General features: G+C 39.1%; 1 protein-coding gene across 1 annotated transcript in view; it reads left to right on the top strand.

The window, feature by feature from the left end:
• FMO2 (flavin containing dimethylaniline monoxygenase 2) overlaps nt 1–13,429 on the top strand; it is a 38,043-nt gene extending 24,614 nt beyond the window's left edge. Inside the window, exons 3-8 of the mRNA XM_068538378.1 lie at nt 1,362–1,524; nt 2,978–3,120; nt 8,032–8,231; nt 9,469–9,824; nt 12,248–12,320; nt 13,078–13,429. Of these exons, the coding sequence (XP_068394479.1) occupies nt 1,362–1,524; nt 2,978–3,120; nt 8,032–8,231; nt 9,469–9,824; nt 12,248–12,320; nt 13,078–13,429 (1,287 nt within the window). The remainder of the gene's footprint in view (nt 1–1,361; nt 1,525–2,977; nt 3,121–8,031; nt 8,232–9,468; nt 9,825–12,247; nt 12,321–13,077) is intronic.
• Nucleotides 13,430–22,720: the final 9,291 nt, after the last annotated feature.

Raw genomic sequence — 22,720 nt, forward strand, 5'->3', positions numbered from 1 at the left:
TTAGTGGAACTTATTTTTTTTAACACAGCTCATTTTCCCAGTAACTTTAGTTTTGTTCCAGATTTGTAGTACATTAATTTGTAATAGTTGATTTGATAGACATCAATATATGTAAATACCATTAAAATATCACATTCTATCTAATGTAGTTTTTCCCCAGTTTCCATTTCTCTTGTTTATGATTTTACTGAGGTTGTTTTCTGGAGGTTGGAGAGGGCTTAGGAAAACTCACTTCTGTTTATTGGCCTCTGAGTTAGTACAGCCATAAGATGATGGAACTCAACTCAAACTATAAAAGGAGGTGTCCTCACTGAGTTCTGTATCAATATGGTGACCTCCCGGGAGGGGAAAACCACCAGGTCGCCTGAGGAGGGGTGAACTGGCTCAGGTCAGTCACATTTCTAATAACTTCCCCAGTGATACTGAAGGTTGGTCCTCAACCCACATTTTAAATAGCAAGAATCCACAGTACTTTAGAGAATATACTACCCAGAACTTCAAATCTGAATCTTTCAACTGAAAATGCCCAGACATTTTATAGCCTTTTCATAAGCTTTATACTAATATTCCATATACATTTTTTAATTGGAACAGCTTCAAACACTGCCAACCCAGCATTTTGAAAAATATATGAAAATTTGAAATGTATGTATAAGGGACTCAAACACTTGCCAACAAGAGGAGAAGCATGCCATTCCTCTAGAAGTGAGAAAAGCTTTGTTTCCTTTGACACTGCTTCTTAAATACAGCAGACACACACATTTATGTACACTTTTAAAAATTCATAACCCTCCAGAGAGCAAATGGCATTCTAAAAAATCATGAACTGATAAATTATTTCATCCAAATGAGATCATGAAGTATACTGCTAGCATGATGTTTTAAAAATAATAAATATGAACTTACCATTCATGGAGTGATGTCACTGTGCCAGGCGCTATGCAAATTGCTTCACATGGAATATCTTCTCTAATAGTCTACACGGAGGTCAACACTTTTAAAGCTTCTTGATAAATACTGATTGCGTAATCACCTGAATGATGAACATGTATTTTGTATCTTGCCCAGACGCTGTCTTGCTTTTTCTGGGTCTCTCTCAAGTCCTTATTCAGTCCTTGACACTGGTAACTACTGCTGAGTCAGGCTTCTCGCACAAAGCACATCCTTGGTAGCACCTGCCAAGGAAGAAGCAGCTGGGCGCACTTAGCAGTCTTTGCCTTAAGTGGCTTGAAATGGATTCAGACGGGACCTAAATGGAATCAGACATTGCACTCTACCCATCTCCACTCCCAGGGCACTGGACAGGGTCCCTGTTATACCAGAGTAATTCTCAATGATGCCTTCTCTGTGTTCGGTTCAAGACAACCGTCCTCAGTGTGAAAAAATGCCCGGATTTCTCATCCACTGGCCAATGGGTGGTTGTTACCGAGAGCAACGGCAAGGAGCAAAGTGCTGTCTTTGACGCAGTCATGGTCTGCAGTGGTCATCACATACTCCCTCACCTCCCACTGGAGTCATTTCCAGGTGAGGCCTGTGGGGATCCCCAGCTTTGGGGAGTAGGTGTCCAGGTATTTTATATTCAGGTTGGATTGTCAGGCAAAATTACCTAGCTACTGCAACTTGGCATAATATTAAGATCAGGATAGAGCTAGAAAGATGAGAGACTCCAAACACCACCTCTGTTTCTATTGAGCTCTTTGGGTCTTCATTATCAGCCAGCCTCCCTCAAAGTCACTAATTACTCAGTATTTCAGAGAATTCTCACCCAAATTGGTTCTCTGTTGGAGAGGTCCTTTCAGCCATGTGCTTACCTTGTGACTTTGCTACATCTTTGGAGACTTCCACAGAGCCACGCCCACAGCCAGGGTTACTGGGGAGAGTTTCTGGAAATAAGTGCTCCTACAGGACAGTGAGGTTTCAGGGAGCACAGGGAAAGACGGTACCTCCCAGGCCCTTCCCTCAGAGAGCGTATCTCCTTCCCAAGGCCTTCAGGAAAACATCTGATACGGTGGTTCAGTCCAATCCCCACATTATTCAAACCACCTGAGGGGCTTTTAAAGTTCTAATGACCTTCAACGATTCAATTGGTCTAGGGTAGGCCTCCGTCAATTAAGGGCTACTCAGGTGATTTCAATATTCAGCTGGGATTGAGGCTTACTGATCTAAGGCAATGGAAATCTCAATCAGAATCACCTGGAGGGCTTTTAAAACCACAACTTGCTCGTCTCCACCCCTAGCATTTCCAACTCTGTAGGTCTAGTATGAGGCTGAGAATTTGCCTCTCTAACAAGTTCCCAGGTAATGCTAAAACTGCTGGCCAAGGGACCACACTTTGAGAACTAATGATCAAAAGGCTCTTTCAAGCAACCCACCATCAAACACAAATACTTTAACAAAGTCATGTTTTCCTGGGAAAAGACAAAGAGATGCTTATCTTCAAAAAGGCTTGTCCAGTAAGTTGCTGACTTACTGCAAAGTGGAAACTATCCTTCACCTTATAATGTGCCTTGTTTTTAGTTTATTTTAGTTTTTGTTTGCTTTCACAAAATAAGAATGATGAATGTTATTCTAATTATTACACAATTGCGATAATAGTACTTCATAATGTGTTTAAGAAACATTTAAAAGAATATATGCTATGTGATAATAAAGTATCATTGTACAGTCCAAAATAGGATAATGGGTAGCTGGAAACCAACACTCTGCTCTATTCATCAAAACCAATTGTTTGCTCTCTAATAAATATCTAAGCTGCAGCCTCTGAAATCAACTCTTTTGGTCCTGTACCATATGCTTAACCTAACATTTCTTATGTGGTTCATACTTTGAGTTTGCCAGTTGGTCTTGATACTGTAACTTCCCTAAGAGGGGAAGAGATGAAACAAATGATTTTCCCCAGAAAGGAAAAGCTGACGGTGCAGTTTTATTGAACTTAACTTGACATAGTTCATGGATTTCTCTTTTCTTCCCCCTAAAGGTATCCAGAAGTTCAAAGGCCAGTATTTCCATAGCCGCCAATACAAGCACCCAGAGGGATTTGAAAGAAAACGCATTTTGGTGATTGGAATAGGAAACTCAGCCTCAGATATTGCAGTTGAGTTGAGTAAGAAGGCTGCTCAGGTAAGATGTTCCCTGATTACCTTGTACGGTGGAGGAGAGGAAAATCCCAGCCATGTAACTAAGGCTCCATTACTCATTAATTGGTTGATTAGTTGTTCGGTTGCCCAGTGTGGTATCATAGAAAATCTGGAAATCAAGAAGCCAGAGTTTATCTCCCAGCTTTGCCACTAATCAGCCTCGTAACCTAGAGTGAGTCATTTTACTTCTCTGGGCTATGGTTCCCTCACTTAAGTTTGGACCAGATGACTTTCAGCACAGGAGGCCTTGTTTCTACCCAGGGGGCTTTATGAGTTGATCTGTTCATCTTTGGGGGAGTGCCTTTTAGAAATTTAGTGCATATTTGAATTCTATTTGAAACGTAAATAATCCTTAGTTTCCAAGAATCATTAAAAGAAAGATTAAATAGACAGTAAGACTCCCAACCATAATCACAGATATTTAGGTGCTCCCTGAGGCCTTCCAACCACTGTTATCTTTGCACCTGCTCAGGAATGACACAGCTTAGCTTCCAGAGTCAAACATTACAAGATACAGATAATGCTGACAGAGGTGGTTGGGAATGGCAGAAAATAAAACCCTTTTAGAAGGACAGACCTAGGCAAAGATGGGAAAATAGCTAAGGTTCCTCTCCCCAAAGCATCCCCTCTCAACAGGGCCTGGACCCAGGGGCCCTATCACTCTGATGTAGCCCAGCATCTTCTGGCTACACAGGACTTGCAGTGGCCATGTCTACAACCAGCAAAACGGTCCAGTCCTGAGACTCACACTGTCAGTGCTCAAGATGCCCAGTAGCAAATGTGATAAAAGAACATAGTGCCTCCCCAGCAGGTTGATGAAGGGGTTCCACTGGGACCTGTCAGAATTACCACCCTGGGGACAGAGCAGGTCACTAACACCAGAAAGAGATTTACTAGACCCAGGAGGTCCTCACCTTTTTTCGTGAAAAGAAACCACTTTTCACTTTTCAAAGCTTTAAGACCTCAGTGTGAGGTGGATGGACCTAGAGTCTGTCATACAGAGCGAAGTAAGTCAGAAAGAGAAAAACAAATACCGTATGCTAACACATATATATGGAATCTAAAAAAAAAAAGAAAAAAGAAAAAAATGGTCATGAAGAACCTAGGGGCAGGAGACAGGAATAAAGATGCAGACGTAGAGAATGGACTTGAGGACATGGAGAGGCAGAAGGGTAAGCTGGGACGAAGTGAGAGAGTGGCATGGACATATATACACTACCAAATGTAACATAGATAGCTAGTGGAAAGCAGCCACATAGCACAGGGAGATCAGCTCCCGCTTTCTGACCACCTAGAGGGGTGGGATAGGGAGGGTGGGAGGGAGACACAAGAGGGAGGGGATATGGGGATATATGTATATGTATAGCTGATTCACTTTGTTATACAGCAGAAACTAACACAACATTGTAAAGCAATTATACTCCAATAAACATGTTAAAAGAAAAAAAAAAAGACCTCAGTGTGAAGAACAAGTGAGGAGGCAGTAACTGTAAAGTCTTGGAGAAGAGCCGACTCAGGTAGGGAGGCACAAGGTCCAGTCTCTTTCCTGTTGGGAATGCCTGCCAAGCTTGCGGAAGGGAGTATGATAAAAGGAGCTGACTTTTAACTGTCAACCAAGGAAAGCTCCGTACTAGACCACTACATGTTACAGGTCAGTGATTTGGACTTAGAAAAGATGATCCAAAGATATCAAATCTTAGATTGCAAGAGTCTATTTCCTTATATGGGCCTTGCCATGTAAAAGCCTGTCAGTCATACCAGATTCAATATTAAGAAACCACCTTTGCTATATTCGTGTGCCTTTCACCTCATTAATCTTTAAATAGGCTGTCTCTTCAATATTTATTGGATTAATAACATAATTGATAATTATGATAAAATGTCTTACACAGAGTAATGCACTCTCAACCCTTCTGTGAGAAGAGATACATAGGAGCTATGTATGTAAGGGATAGAACCAGGTGCATCTGCAAAGCTTAAAATTATAGCCTAAACTCACCTTAGTCCTGAGTGTGCCCTGCTTCTGTTAAAGGAGGTTCATGTTCACAAGTATATGGCATACTCTACCACAGTCCAAAAGCACCACTCAAAATACTATGGGATGGTGCTGAGTCATCCACACACTCTCTCACCAAAAACCAGATCTCTGACCCTTGGCCTGAAGTATGCATCTCAGGGAAAGAAGCCTGATCCTAAATCCTGAGACATATCACACTGTTGCAGCTAGTACAGCTAGCCAGATTAGACTCCCCTGCTGTAAAGACGGTGACAGCAGAAAGAGAATGAATAAAATAGGCAGAGCTTCCAATGTGAAACATGGATTGATCCTAAGGAAGAAGGGCAGACAATAAGTAATGGAAAGAGACATTCATGGAAATATTTGAAGTATATCATCTAATATGTAACCAAAGTATTGCCAAGTCAACAAAAGGGAAACAGCAGGAGAAAATCAGGATATAAGCGTATTACCACACACAGACCAACAATTCAATACCATTATACCATTTTATGTAAGTGCTACTTCACAAGCTAAGGAGTTGAGGTCCCAGCAAAACTTGTCTCCAAATTCTGGCTCACTCCAGATATGTGGCACTATATGAAACTCCTCTCCTCCAGGCTAATTTTACAAAATAATAATACCTAGCAGTACTTATCACTTGCCAGGCAATATTTTCAGTACTTTATATGTATTATCTCATTTAATCTGTACAATAATTCTATGAAGCAGGTACTATTTTACAGAGAGGGAGAAATGGAGGCACAGAGAGGTTAAAGTAACTCACCCAAGGCAACACAGCTTGCAAGTAGTGGGACTGAGAGTCAAACCCAGGCAGTCTGGATCCAGAGTCCTAGATCTAGAATCCATGATCTTAAACTCCTAAGTGAATCAGTTTCCTTGTAAGTGAATCTTATGTGTTTATCAAGGACAGCCTTGTACAGCAGAACTCATAGAGTTCTGGCATGTAAAAGTACTGGCATATAAAATTTTAAGAAGCAAGTCAAATATGCATTTGGTCAATGGGGGAGTAACAGTAAACAAGGTAAAATATATATTTGAAAAGAGATATAAATGCACACCTTGAAAACTAGGGAAATATAAGTGTACAAGGTAAAGAATACATCTGACATATACACACTACTATATACAAAATAGGTCATCAACAAGGAACTACTGTATAGCACAGGGAACTAACTCCACTCAATACTCTGTAATAACCTATATGGAAAAAGAATCTGAAAAAGAATAGATATATATATATGTATAACTGATTACCTTCTATATTAACTTCCATGTAAAGTAATATCTATGAATAGTAAATGTTAGATTTTTTTTTTTAATTAATAGCTACTCTATTTATTTATTTATTTATTTATTTTTAGCTGTGTTGGGTCTTCGTTTCGTGCGAGGGCTTTCTCTAGTTGCGGCAAGCGGGGGCCACTCTTCATCGCGGTGCGCGGGCCTCTCACTATCACGGTCCCTCCCGTTGCGGGGCACAGGCTCCAGAAGCGCAGGCTCAGCAGTTGTGGCTCACAGGCCCAGTTGCTCCGCGGCATGTGGGATCTTCCCAGACCGGGGCCCGAACCCGTGTCCCCTGCATTGGCAGGCAGATTCTCAACCACTGCGCCACCAGGGAAGCCCAAATGTTAGATTTTTAAACTCTGAATTTTTAAAATAAATTCAAAGTTAAAAATCTGATAACTCAATCAAGATCTAGAAACTGATGGAAGGAATCATAACATATATGCTTTTAGAATTTATGCAGTAGTTAATAAAATAATGCTACATTAAAAAAAAAAAGAGTACATCTGAAAGGGGATTCAGAAGTGCACTTGAAGAGAATGGGAATCACAGTATAAGTTCAGAAATTTTTTTTTTCACACACACACACACACACACACACACTGTATTTTATTTTTACAAGAGATAAATAAACTGACACCAAGCATTGTAAATGGATGACTACAACAAAAGCAACAATGATTGCAATTACCAAACACGAAACACACTCATACTATGTCATAATACTGACATTCAGTCCAGTAATCCTCCACTGTAACAGCTCCTTTACTTTGCAGTGAAAATTGATTTGTATATTTTTTGCCTCTGAGTCCTTGTGGGATTTTTTTTTTTATTATTCAAACAGAAAGTCACAAAAATTATAATCATCCTCATTGGTTAACACAGTCCCACGTAATTAATTTTTTTTTTCATCCTGATGTTTTGTTAGCACTTTTATGAGTTCATCAGTGTTCCATTAGAGTTCTGAAAATGCTTATTCATTCAGTTCAGCAGTATAGTCAGTATTTTTAACTTTTAAAATATATAAAATGTTATAATATATAAAATATATAAATATATAAAATATATAAAAGAACATAACAGTGTTCTTTCAAGTATGGGAAGAAGCTGATTTCCCTTGTTATTCCCTCTCTGGGGATATACAGATCCATATATTTGTGCCTATCTAGACATTAGGCTGTAATCATACATTTCCTAGGACTATAATTGTATACCTTCCCTATATAAACAACTTGTGGTGGATGGAAAAGGTAAGAGGAGGGAAGGAGCATTGAACCACAACCTCAAACATGGCAAAAATTTGTGGGTTTTATGATTGGTTTAGCCCAAAGATTTTCTCATGTTTCCATGAAGTTCTCAAGACTATGGTAGTCTTCCTCTATCAGCATAAGTACTACTGGTTCCCACTTGCATGATAAAGCTGCCCCAGAGCTGTGAAAACTAGAAGGTACTTCACTTTGAGGTCAATCATCTTTAAAACAAAGCATTTCAGCAAATTCTGGGGCCATACATGCGATGTATTATCTACACAGTGGGTTCCTCCCAAAAGAGATGATGCCCTAGTTTAAACTGCATCCTTTTTTTGCTCACCAGGTGTTTATCAGCACCAGACATGGTTCCTGGGTCATGGGCCGTATCTCTGAAGATGGCTATCCCTGGGACATGGTGTTCCACACCTGTTTTAGCTCCATGCTCCGAAATGTCCTGCCACGAAGAGTTGTAAAATGGGTGATGGAACAACAGATGAATCGGTGGTTCAACCATGAAAATTATGGCCTTATGCCTCAAAACAAGTAGAGTTACTTTGCTTTTTTATGGTATACTCATTGGTAATCAAGGATGTCAGAGGGGTTTCTTTTTGCAAAGAGACAAATTGCTAACATGGTAGTTCAAACTACAACCTAACAGTATGGGTATCATGTAGCTCCTGGATTTTGAATTCCAAATTTGTTCTGTATGCCTTTTAAAAAGTAAATATTTAAGAAGATGAAGTATAAATATTATGAGCTGCTCCAGTAAGTAGAACTAGGATCATGGGAAGGACTTCCTAATACCCAGAGCTGTCCAACATTGGAAAAGGCTGTTTTAAGAGACTGTGACCTTCCTTTCAGAGGGTGGGTGGGAAAACTGATCCAAATTCTACATCTGCTAATTCATACTTTGCTAACTCTGTACACCATAAGAGTTCTTCCTGTGGGTAGCTTTTGAGAGCATACTCACTGCCTATTAATCTGTTATACATCACTGATCTTATAAACACAAGCAAACAATATGGATGTTTATTTTTCTTTGATAACAGGCTCCTTCCCTTAAAAAAAAAAAAAAACACAGAAGAGGTTTGCAATCTTTCAACAAATGCAACGTGGCTGCTATATTCTGAGATCTGATACATGTACCATGTATCCTTATTTTTTTAACAAGATGGTTCTCAAATCTACAAAAAAGGAAATTCCAGAAATACAACCAGACTTTGCTCCACCATTCATGCTATCAGATACATACAGAGACTCCACGTATATTTGGGATCAAGAAATATCCCCCAACTTAATTCTATGCATTAATTTTCACACTGATCCCTTAATAAGTTTCAAAACTAATGGGAATTTAACAAAGTTTTCCTTACTTACTTATGATCAGATAGAAATTAAATGGAACATCAAGATAATTAACGGTAGATAACATAAAACAACAGAAATATCAGTGGGATAATAACAACTGGAATGCTCAGGAACTGACCATAGGCAATTCTTGTCTAAGCATTTTGTCTAAGCCCTTAGGAATGCCTCTTTTTTTTGAAATGTGTTTTGCCCACATCATCTACGTGTTTTTCCTTATCTGTTGAGGGAAGAGATATGTGACATGAGAATAAAGTCAGAGAGTAAGGCTTGGGGTAGCCCAACTAGTCAAGTTAGAAAGTTTTATGGATATTGGAGAAACCTCTTTATTCCCAGAGCCAAGCCCATAAAATATCAAGAGAGTTCAAGACCCCTCATTAAATACTCTTTGAGTGTTTTCTTCCGCATGTTTCAGATACCTTATGAAAGAGCCTATACTAAGTGACGATCTTCCAAGTCGTATACTCTACGGAGCCATCAAGGTGAAATCAAGAGTGAAAGAGCTCACAGAAACTTCTGCCCTCTTTGAGGATGGAACAGTGGAGGAGGACATTGACGTCATTGTCTTTGCAACAGGATATACCTTCTCTTTTCCCTTCCTCGAAGATCCACTTGTTAAAGTAGAGAATAATATGGTCTCCCTGTACAAATACATGTTCCCTCCTCACCTGGAGAAGTCAACCCTTGCATGCATTGGTCTTATCCAGCCTCTAGGTTCCATTTTCCCAACTGTTGAACTTCAAGCTCGTTGGGTAACAAGAGTTTTCAAAGGTAAGTGAGTGGGCAAGTGAATGGCTGAGTGTTTCACACCTGGTGGATTTTGCTCAATAACAAGTTTAGAAAAGGAGGTTGCCAACAAGGAGGTTGCCAACCTTGGCTGCTCTCACAAGCCTGACATCCTAAAAAGTTAGCAGAGAATTCACAAAATAACCAATACTGGGATACGATAAAAATAAATATCTGCAATCATTCCTTTAAAATATTAGAAAATTCAGAGAATTTCAGTTGGCATAATGTTAAGTAAATATTATTTTTTCTTGAACTAATGAGAGAACAGAAGGAAGGAAGACATCTGTGACTCCTAGTTTTACCTGTAAGATGTTTATAAATTCCTCAGAATATGTGCAAATCAAGAGACCTAGGGCCTACTCCATACTTAACTCCAAATTAACTCTTAATACCTAAGCAGCTCAACCTCACAGATCCCTACAAAGCTATAAAATCATTAAAATATTTCTCTCTGAGCATTGTGTAGCACTTTGCACTTCTCAGAAGGCTGTTACTATCTCCCTGATCCAGGGCTCAATTCAGCTCAACAAAAACTTAATGAATATGTAACCCTGTGCTGGAACTTGGTAGGATAGAGAGAGATTTAAATGGATCATTTTAAGATAATAAGACATGTGCTTTGTCAGAGGACTGCATGGAGTGTGTGGAAAAAGAGAAAGGGTGCTTAGCAACAGCAGAGTTTGGATAAAGGAAGGGCATGTGGTCAAGGAAAACTTCCTAGATAACTGGGTTTCCCAGGTGCAGAAAAGGGAATCAGAGCACAGAGGTGTGATGCAGATGAGGAATTATTACAAGATACTTGACATTCCTAGAACATGAGGTGTGAGGCAGAGAGGGGTGAGAGATTATTCTTAGAGAGGAAGGGACCAAGACACAGGAACCTTTTAAGACATGCTAAGGAGCTTGAATATAAAATGTATATCAGCTCTTCCCAAATTTAGCTACACATATAAACCATCTGACGGACTCTTAGGGACCCTGATTAAGTCTGCCTGAGGACCTAGTGGCTCCATTTAAGAAAGCTCTTCTGCCAGAAGACCCAATGAAAGGTGAAGCAAGGACCAGACATGATCAGATTTTCACTTTTGATAGATTATTTCAATATTAGTGTGGAAGATAGATTTGAAAGGCGAAAGGAATAGAGTCTCAGAGACCAGTGAGAAGGCTGCTGTAATCGTCTATACTAAAATGTGATACAACCTCAGCCAGGCAAAGAAACAAAGTGGAGAAGAGAGATAGTTAAGAATCAAACCAGCAGGACGTAATGCTTGGCTCCATGTAGGAAAATTAGAGGAAAAGAGCAGACTCAAGGGTGACTTGATCAAGGCGGATCTCAGGTGGTGGAAACTGGGTGGGGAGCAGTGCTGGGGCCAGAGGGAGCATATGGAAGAGGAGGCAGGTCTGAGCGGGAGGACTTCAGTGATGAGCTCAGTTTGGGACTCATTGAATCTGAGATGTCTGATGACTAGCCATATCCAGGGACGCTGACCATTCTTCAGCATGTCAGAAGTTCCAGGGACACCTGTGACAGGGGACGGAATCACAAGCCCACAGGGATAACTGACGTCAATCTTTCTCTATCCCCACTGCCCTACCTCAGTTTGTGCCACCCCTTCCCTCACCTGGTTTACTTCAACAGCCTCTTAACTGGTCTTGCTGCCTTTTTTTTTTTTTTTTTTAAACATCTTTATTGGAGTATAATTGCTTTACAATGGTGTGTTAGTTTCTGCTTTATAACAAAGTGAATCAGTTATACATATACATATGTTCCCATATCTCTTCCCTGTTGCGTCTCTCTCCCTCCCACCCTCCCTCTCCCACCCCTCTAGGTGGTCACAAAGCACTGAGCTGATCTCCCTGTGCTATGCGGCTGCTTCCCACTAGCTATCTATTTTGCATTTGGTAGTGTATATATGTCCATGCCACTCTCTCACCCTGTCACATCTTACCCCTCCCCCTGGTCTTGCTGCCTTTAAACTGACCTCCCTGGAGCCTATTTTCCAAAATTCAGCACCTCAAAGAATCTTTCCAAAAGGCAAATCTGATCTTGTCCCCCACGGCTTCCCACCACTTTCAGAATGGAGCTCAAGCCATCTGGCACGGCTTCCCAACTTCTCAGGCTCACCTTCCCTCTCCACCTTCTTCTCTAACCCCCCACTCCCACCTCAGAGTCCACGCTGTAGCCTGGAGATCCCTGGGCAACATCACATAGAACTCAATGCGAGTGGCGCACCCTGGAGTTCAACGACACAGCAGCCCTGACCGGTATCTCATGGGTAAATGGCCAAAATTTAATTGTAGGAATCAATTGATTGGAGGAATCAGTGGATTGTAGGAATCAATCAACTAGATAAAGCAATGAAATTGAATCAAACCCACTACTCAACCAACCTTTTATTTTCTAGGCTTGTGTACCTTGCCCTCGGAGAGAACTATGATGGCAGACATTATCAAGAGGAATAAAAAAATAATTGACTTGTAAGAATTTTAAAAAATTCTTTACATAGAACAGTGTTTCTCCAAGTATAGTGATCTAACTACTCACAAGAACCACCTAGCTGCTTCTAAAAAAGCAAATTCTTATACATGCTACTTTAGGATCCAACTACTTAAAAATAGTAATTTCACCAAACAAGAACATTTATCCTTGACCTAAATTTATTTGTTTTATATGTTGCCCATGTTAGATTCTGTATCCTCTCACACTCTGTGGTAAAGAGGAAGTGGGATGGGGGCAATGGTGGTGACAGTAGCCTAAGCATCTCTGGAAAGTTAGCTGGAGGAACTCCCATCAAAGCAAATTAGAAAGGAGTTGGTGTGAAGTGAAGGTCAAGGATTTACATTTTGTGATGAAGTGGAATGGAGTTCAATAGAGATCAAGTACATAGGAAAGTAGACTTGGGGGCCTTATATCACGTGTAGGGGTTATCTCACGTTCAAATTCTAATTCATCTACTATATGCCAGCCAGAGTGCAAGGTACTTTAATAATTTAACAAGCAAATATTAAGTGTCTCTTCTGTGCAAAACACTGAGCTATGCTTTCATCTGTGTTATCTTGTGAATCTTTGCAGCAATCCTGACTAGGTTTACTTGCTAGGAGACTTGGAGAGTTATTCAAAACTCATTTATTCATTCATTCATTCCTTCATTCTTTCAATAGCTAATGAATACCTAATGTTCTTATATAACTTAGCACATTTTGTGAATCTGTCCTTTATTCTTTCTTCATTAAGGTTTGGAGAGAGCAACAGCCAGATACTGCAGACCAGTTACATCGACTACTTGGACGAGCTTGCCTTAGAGATAGGTGCAAAGCCAGACCTCCTCTCTCTCTTGCTAAAAGAGCCTAAACTGGCTGTGAAACTTTATTTTGGGCCCTACAACTCTTATCAGTATCGCCTGGTTGGACCTGGGCAATGGAATGGAGCCAGGAGTGCCATCTTCACCCAGAAACAAAGGATATTGAAGCCTTTAAAGACACGGGCTCTAAAAACTTCATCTAATTTCCAAGTTTCCTTCCTGTTGAAAATCCTGGGGCTTCTTGCTGTTGTGGTGGCCTTTTTTTTCCAACTTCAGTGGTTCTAATATGTCAGCATAATGCTTTTGGCTTTCACATCAGTCAGTACCTCTTAAAGAGAAAAAAAAAAGACTAAAAGAAAAAATATTAAATCTAAAGTCTAAATTTTAGAGTTGAGAAAAACAGAGTGAGAGAGGTAATTGTGGAGAGTTAGTTAGAAGACTTAGGTCTATGTGTAAAACTGAAATTGTGTCATGAAATTTCTTTGCCATTCTACCCTTCCCTCAAATTCACTAGACTCTCCAAAATAGACAATAAAATAACACTGGCTAAACAGTGTTGCCAAGCCCTGGTAAAGGAGAGTCATGTGGAAAAATAGCAGAATTACACAGAACGAAAAGCACCCATGGTTTAAATCATTGGAAAATTTTAAGTGTGGGCAAATATTAAAATTCCTGTGTGTTGTTTTTGATAGTCTTCTTATCCAGACTCTATTTGGTAACAAAGTTCTCAGATGTTAGGTCATGTGCCATTTGCTTCATGGGGAATCACTCAAAGGTACTGGAGAAAAAAATGAGAGGATAGACTTAGAACATGGCAATGCTCAGACAGACTTTTAGGGCCTCACATTGAAAGCTGAGCAAGTAGACACATTTCTTATATTTGTCTTATATTTTGACAGAAACACTGCTGTAAAAATAAAAATAAACATGCCATAAGAGATAGATATATGTATGTACAGTATATATAGAGAGTACTTATCAAGGACCAGACAATTTGCACATTGCATGTATTATTTCATTTAATTCTCATGACAATTCTGTGAGATGGGTGCAGCTCTTACACCCATTTTACAGATGATGAAACTGAGACTCAGAGAGTTAGGTAACATGCCCAGGACCAGACAGCTGATCTTGTGATGGAGCTGGAATTGGAACTCAGGTTTGCTTGACTTTAAAAATGAAGACTTGCCCCATAATATACTTTTTTACAAAAACCTCCATTATTAATCAAGTACTTAATAACAGTTTATTTATGATCACATATATGTTACTTTTGGAGGACCTTTACATAGAATACAACACTCTTCTTACAAATAAGATCTGATTAGGTTTATTTATAATATTTGGGTTACATTTCAGCTAGATCTAAAATTCGTTTGAAGGAATTTACAATAAAAACTCCTATATAATAACATTTAGGACAATCATTGACATTTTCAAAAAACAAATGTCGAGGAAGAAAAGTGTATCTCCCAAGTAGATGAAAAGTATTGTAATGATTGATTGGACCTTGTATTTAGCTCTAACCATACAAATAACCAAGGCAAAAAGCAAAACAATATTTAATCTTTGTCATCTGATAAAAGAAAGCATGCCGGCTTGTTACGAGAGACAAACATTTGCTTAAAACTGAACTTTAAAAAAAAAAAACTGAACTTTAAAAATGTCACAAGCAATTCAATGTCAATAGACATTGAGCAACATAATAAACATCTGGTTATAAAGCAATCGCTACAGCCATTCTTTACACAAATTGTGCTTTGGGAGATTAAACTGTGCCATAAGCCCAGAACAAGACCTTCAAAGAGAGGGAAAATCTCAGACTCAAGATTTAGACAAATTTCTCCGCTTATTCCTCCAAAGGCTTTGTGGTCATCACTCTTCCCATTGGCCTGGATTTCTCTCTCAAGTGCCTAGAACTATGTGATGGCAATCCCTGTCAGTGGAAACTCTTTAAAAGGCCATTGAGGGGCTTCCCTGGTGGCGCAGTGGTTGAGAATCTGCCTGCTAATGCAGGGGACACGGGTTCGAGCCCTGGTCTGGGAGGATCCCACATGCCGCGGAGCAACTAGGCCAGTGAGCCACGACTACTGAGCCTGCGCGTCTGGAGCCTGTGCTCCGCAACAAGAGAGGCCGCGATAGTGAGAGGCCCGCGCACCGCGATGAAGAGTGGCCCCCGCTTGCCACAACTAGAGAAAGCCCTCGCACAGAAACGAAGACCCAACACAGCCAAAAATAAATAAATAAATAAATAAAATAAAATAATAGCAATTAAAAAAAAAAAAAGCATATCTACTCTTGGTAGATTCCATGAGGGATGAGAAGAGAGAGTTGTGAAAGAAGTAAAATTTACTGGGGCAGGCAGTCTGGAAGGGAGCATACTTATCAATACAGATTCTCCAAAAAACGATTTAAAAAAAAAAAAAAAGAGGCCTTTGAAATGACACCGGCATTTAAATACAAGATTTTTTTTTCATTGCTCCTATAAGCAGATTCCTTTGAAAAAAGTTGCAGAGGGCATATATACTTAGTTATTCGTTAAAAACTGATTACTTTTCTAATTATTAAAGATTATCTGCAAGCCATTATATTATTAATAATAATAATAGAATTTATCAAGACTTTATAGCAAAAGTAGGCAAACTACTGCCTATAGGTCAAAACCAGCCCACTACCTATATCTGTAAATAAAGTTTTACTGGAACACATCCACACCTATTCTTTTATTGTCTGTGGCTGCTTTCAAGCTACAATGGCAGAACTGAGTAGTTGCAAAAGAAACAGTATGGCTCAACAAAGCCTAAAATTTTTACTATCTGGTCCTTTACGGAAAGTTTGCCAATCCCTGCTTTGTAATGTGCAAAGCATTGTCCTAGTTGTTTTTTCATAACTCATTCATCATTACCACTACCTGGTGAAATAACTATGGTTGTTATCCTATTTCTACAGTGGAAGATTGAGAATCAATTGTCAGGTTGAGGCTGAATCAGTGGGGAAAAACTAGCACCATTAGGACAAAATTGTTACTAAATTTATATCCTTGAAAAATTTTAGAAAGGAGATGATCCCTTGAAATCATTCCAAGTATTCTGATATCTTTTTAAAACATAAATAGTTCATTTCCAGAGTCTGAGATTGACTAAGGAAGACTCATTCAAGTCTATTCCTTTGCCTCCATACATCCTGAAACATGAAACTATCCTAGACTAACCATCTAGGATAGCTTGTTCCAAACTGTGATCCACAGAGATATTCTCTGCATCAGAGTATCTCAGGGAGTTCACAGAAGTGCAGATTCCTGAATAAGATGTAATGATAATTCAGACCTGCTGAATCAGAATCTCTGCTGGAATCTATAGTCTTGATAAGTTCCCTGGAGGATTCTTGTGCACATTAAATTTAGGAACCATTGGTTTGAGTCTTCTGCAAAAAAACCCCGCTGCTTTCAGAGATTAGTCCATGACTTTTTCCACACCTCAGGGCCAAATTCCTCCTTAGGTTTAGCCTTAGTGTTTCTTGCTGTACAATGTTTGTTCTTCTCCTGTAAAGGCTCTTAGCTAGCTACCATCTTCTTGCAAAACTTCTCCCTGTGATGGTTCCCTTTCACTAAATTTTATTTTAACTCTCCTTTTCTAGATGATAGCTCCTTGATTTTCTATTCCCAAAGCCAAATGTTTCACATTTGTTCTTTACAGAAAGATAAAGATTTTTTTAAATAAAACTCTTGGACCATGATATGTAACAAAATTTCAAGTAATAAAGATTTTAAAAGCTTAACTGAGGTAGAATCCAGCATTCACATTATAATGAGGATGGCAAAGGAGGATTCTTCCTTATAACTAGTCTTTCATTCTGGAAGATGTTGCTACCGACCTACAACCCCCAGTATAGAGCTAAATCAATAATCAAGACAGCTTATCTGGTCTGGCAGTGGCATCACCATCACCATCATCGCCATTGCAGCCACTTGCAGAGTGTGTACTATGTACAAGAAGCTCTACAGAGATTATCTCATCTAGTCCCTACCACAATCATCTGAGGCAAGTATTATTATGCTTATCTTAAATTGAGGTTATGCTTATCATAATTTTCCCGAGATTAAAAGTAACTGGTGAAAACATTATTTAAACCCCAGTCTTGTGACTCCAAAGGCTATGCTCCTCCCATATATTTGTCATATTTCCCAAGTGCCTGGGCAATCATCTGTGCTCAAGAAGGCTTTAAAAATTGGGAGATTGGGATTGATATAGACATGCTACTATATGTAAAATCGATAACTAATGGGGATCTACTGTATAGCACAGGGCACTCTACTGAATACTCTGTAATGACCTATATGGGAAAAGAATCTTAAAAGGAGTGGATATATGTATATGTATAAATGATTCACTTTGCTGTACAGCAGAAACTAACACAACATTGTAAATCAACTATACTCCAATAAAAATTAATTTAAAAAAACAATAAGAATAAAAATGAACAGAAAAAATTGAATTTAATAATGTAGGTGATATATGATTTTAAAATAATAATGATTGTCTCTAAATGAGAAATGGATCAAAACACTTAAAAGTGAATCTTTGGTGTAGCAGCTGTTGTCATGATTACTTTATTTTATTTATTCCCTCCCCTTTGAAGAATGAAATCTATGAATATTGAAGATGCTGCTGTGACTGCTTAAAATAATTTCTGTTTGGCAGGGAGAAGAGTAAGTCTAAAGTACATATCACCAGTGTTTCTCGTAGCATGTCACTGTTGCAATTAATCAAGTTAAAATATAAACAACGGCTAACCTTAGGTTCCAAATTCTGCGTAACATTCCTTATCTCCTAGACAGGGTTCATCCTGTATACTGGGGACTCCTAGGCCAACACTGGCTCAGGATTATCCATTTAGATTTCTGCAAGCTCGAGTCCTAACTGTGGCCAGGACTTGGCACCAGGAATTTCAAGTACATAAAGTAAATAAGATATAATCTCTGATTCCTTTGGATTAGGGAGGTGGGGGCCAGATTTTTCCTGTTTTGTTATTATGCTTCAGGACAGAATCACCTCACCAGAACGCCACTCTCTTAGTCTGTGGAGGAGCTATAAAGCCACTCCCTGCCCCAAAGTACAAAGACAGCGGTAAATGCTTGAGTACTTGTAACGGGACAGTAAAGTCAGATATTATCAAGTCTTCTGTGTACACTGGTAAGTACATTGCTGGTCAGACTACTAAGTGGTTAATCAAAAGGGAAAACTTGGATTCCTAATGCAAAGGGAAATCAGTCATTTTTCTTAAGTGCTTCCACTAATAGCTTCTGACATGGTGTCTGACAATGCTTTGGGGGTTTGCCTACCAAATGTTGGCATCTGACACAAGCTGGGAGAGAGAGGCAATCCACACTTTCAAATCTGACTACTTTGAGTCGGCATGATGTCTTTTTTCCTGTTGTTAAAAGTGCTCCATTCTACTCATTATGACAAAATTTCTTGATTCTCCTACTGTTGTCAGTTCTTTTTGCTAATTCCACTCACAGCTGAATTCACAAGATTACAAACTTTAAGGGTTTCAAAAACCTCTTGTAGATATCCAGTTGAATGCCATCTGATTTACAGATGGAGAAACTAAGTCTGTCCTTTGTTATTTCCTAGTTTCCCCTCCAGCCTAGGGAATATCTATGGCCTTGTAACTGGTACGGTGAATTCAGAGCCAGGCAGAATTTTTCTTATCAGGTGGTTGTGTTTAGGAATAGGCTTGAGGAGGTGGGGAACGGCTGCTGGAAGATTGAAATCCCAGAGCATGGCCCTGCTCTAACCCGAGTTTCTTACCAGTTTGTGCTCGTTTGTTCCCAAGGGCTAAGTGGGCACCCTCACTCACCCCTAACTGCATTCAACTAAATCTACTATCTCTGATCACTCCTGAAATGCACAGCTCACTTCAGGATATTGTATCATTGTGCAGTCCGTGCCAGTATCCGTGTGCTAAGAAAGTGTGTGTGTGTGTGTGTGTGTGTGAGAGAGAGACAGAGAGACACAGAGAACATAGGACAGAGAGACAGAGAGAGAAAGGAAAAGGAAGAGAGAGGGGTGGGTAATGTACAAATAAAGGACTGGCTACAAGCCTGATAGCACATCAGTGAAGATGGTTTCCTTTGAAATGCATAGATGAGTCACACTAGAAACAGTCAAGAAGCGCTGGTTAATCGATACACTGCTGCACTAGAAATAGGATAATTTGCATTTCCTGACACCAATAGATAAGGTGTCCTGATCAATTAAAAATATACTCAGAAGGAAAGGCTATAACCCAGAGGTTCCCAAACTTCCCAGGTTCAAGGAAATCTTTAGTGCGTAAGTAATTTTTTCACGGGGCCTCCAAGCTATAGTTCCTCTTATTAAGTAGTCAGGTCCAAACAACTTATGTATTTCTGTTCTCTGTATTTGTATTTTTGTTCTTTTTCAAATAACCTTGTAGTTGTTTAAAAAAATAATACACAAATTGAAAGGAAAATAGTATTTTTATTTCATTCTTGAATAACCACAATTACTTAATAATGAGGTGTATATGCCTGCTATGCGCTGCACTGCTCAACCCTTGGAATCAGACCGCACATCGTCCCTTCATTTCCTGTTCTACCTCAACCAAGTTTGGTGCACTACTCGCTTTTTAACATTGAAATGGTCAAAAACCCAGCTTTGCAAACATGTCGCATCATCAAATAGAACACAGTCTTATCTGATATAAAAACTGTGAACTACCTCCAGCTAACGCTTTGTTCCGTGTTCAACAGACATGGAGTATTACTGTGCTTTCCTCAAATTTTTAAAATAACTCAGTTCCTCTACACACAATTTTGGGAATGACAGCCCTAGCCTCGTGTTCTAACCCCCTATATTATCCTAATAAACCGAAGTGGGCACTCAAACTGACTTCAATACATTAGATATTTGCATCTTACTTCTTTGAAGTAGAGGCAGCAACATAAAAGGCCCAGGAAAAGAACAGTAGTTTGTAACCCCATGGTTAAAAATCGGTAACTTTGATGCAACTGACAGTGATTTCTCAACTCATTTAGTAATTTTGTGTTGCTTAAGTTATTTTGCTTGATGTTTTTTATAAACTCACTTTCATCCAGTGACACTTTAACAATTTAGTCATATTTTTTTTTATTTTTATTACTTATTTCTTTCATATTTAGTCAGCTTTGAGGAGGCTTTCTTCATTAAAATAATGATGATGATGTTACACTGCTTTTAAAACCTCCAACAAAGGAATGGCCAAATTTTTTTGAATATTCACATAAGGGGGAATAGCATTTTTAATATTAGTTTTGCATTAGCATGTGAAATAGCACTCCAATAATCAGTGGCATTAGTGTACTTTTCACCCTAATAACATTTCCTACTATGTTTTCAATCGCTCTGCCTAAAGTACAGCAGTCACTGACTGGAAATGATTTTTAGTTAAAGGAAATAATAAAAGCAGATAATACTTTTCCTAAAAAGCACTTATTAATTTTTCAATCATTTTGGTTTCATATAATTATCAATACTTGAATGAGTGATTGGAAGCATTAATTTTTATCATCATTGAAGGCAGTATTTGAGCGTATATGTGCTCATGTATTCTGTTTGCTTTTCCAAACAGGGGAACAATTCAAATGAGACTATGGTGACACACCAAATAGATCTGAAGCAAAAACTTAAAGAAATAAAGAAAAAGTCCTTAAGCGTGACTTTGAGACCTATTTTTCTCCTTTTTTCTTTTTCTCTCTTTCCCTTTCACCATCATTCTTACATTTCCCTACTCATTTCCTTCACTTGCTAGAAGACAACCTTTAGCTATACATGTCTGGTTGCCCCAGTGACTCTGAGTCCAAATAAATATACCCAAAATTGTCAAGGCAGATAGCCACAAAAATATCAAATTAAAGAAAAATCTCATGAAGATGTAAAAATAACATAGCAACATCTATTTGGAAATGAGAATGTCCCAAGCACTGTGGTAAATGCTTTTTATACATTAGTTGATTCTTACAACAGGTTCTACATCTAGCTTCATTTTAGAGAGAAGGAAACTGAGGCACAGAAACAAATTACTTGTGTAACATCATACTTCTGGCAATTAGCCAACACTGAACTTCAAACTCAGGTCTCTGACTCACAAACACCCCACTGTCCCATGAAAAGCCCCAGGGGTGTTTACTTCTCAGAGAAGGCTGGCTGCATCCGGCCCACACTGAGTAACAGTGGTGACCTGAGGAGAGAATTTCTATTTGTTGTACATTTCATAGAAAGTCATTTTGAGGAAGGAATCTCTGACCCAGAAGATATTTGCTCAATTATTTTTTTAATTAAAAAGATATAAGGTGATTAATTAATTCATTTTATCTAACAGGAAATCAATCCTTTGCCAAATATTTATGCAACTGCTAGTACAGACCAAGCATGAAGCTAGGAGCTATGAGAAAATAAGAGACAAATCAAAGAAAATGACCTATTGTGGGGAAACATGTAGGTCATATGATCCAGTGAATCGACACTGTAATGCAGTCCCCTCATGTGGGGAACATGCTATTTTCTCTAGGAGGCAAAAGAATAGCAAGCCCTCCTTGGAGTCAAGCTGTCATGATGCCTCTATGGACCATCTCTGGCCCTTATAAGGACCCTCTCAGTTTCCTCCCTTTCAACCGCACTTCCTCCACTCCTCTGCCCACTGGAGTCCTTTTCATCCTTCAAAACCTGGAGCAAAGGACTTCCCTGGTGGCACAGTGGTTAAGAATCTGCCTGGCCAGAACACTCTATGACATAAATCACAGCAAGATCCTTTTTGACCCACCTCCTACAGAAATGGAAATAAAAACAAAAATAAACAAACGGGACCTAATGAAACTTAAAAGCTTTTGCACAGCAAAGGAAACCATAAACAAGATGAAAAGACAACCCTCAGAATGGGAGAAAATATTTGCAAATGAAGCAACTGACAGAGGATTAATCTCCAAAATTTACAAGCAGCTCATGCAGCTCAATATCAAAAAAACAAACAACCCAGTACAAAAATGGGCAGAAGACCTAAATAGACATTTCTCCAAAGAAGATATACAGATTGCCAACAAACACATGAAAGAATGCTCAACATCATTAATCATTAGAGAAATGCAAATCAAACCTACAATGAGGTATCACCTCACACCATTCAGAATGGCCATCATCAAAAAATCTACAAACAATACATGCTGCAGAGGGTGTGGAGAAAAGGGAACCCTCTTGCACTGCTAGTGGGAATGTAAATTGATACAGCCACTATGGAGAACAGTATGGAGGTTCCTTAAAAAACTAAAAATAGAACTACCATACGACCCAGCAATCCCACTACTGGGCATATACCCTGAGAAAACCATAATTCAAAAAGAGTCATGTACCACAGTGTTCATTGCAGCTCTATTTACAATAACCAGGACATGGAAACAAACTAAGTGTTCCTCGACAGATGAATGGATAAAGAAGATGTGGCACATATATACAATGGAATATTACTCAACCATAAAAAGAAATGAAATTGAGTTATTTGTAGTGAGGTGGATGGACCTAG

Source organism: Eschrichtius robustus, chromosome 3, assembly GCF_028021215.1.
Source record: "Eschrichtius robustus isolate mEscRob2 chromosome 3, mEscRob2.pri, whole genome shotgun sequence".
Lineage (NCBI taxonomy): Eukaryota > Metazoa > Chordata > Mammalia > Artiodactyla > Eschrichtiidae > Eschrichtius > Eschrichtius robustus.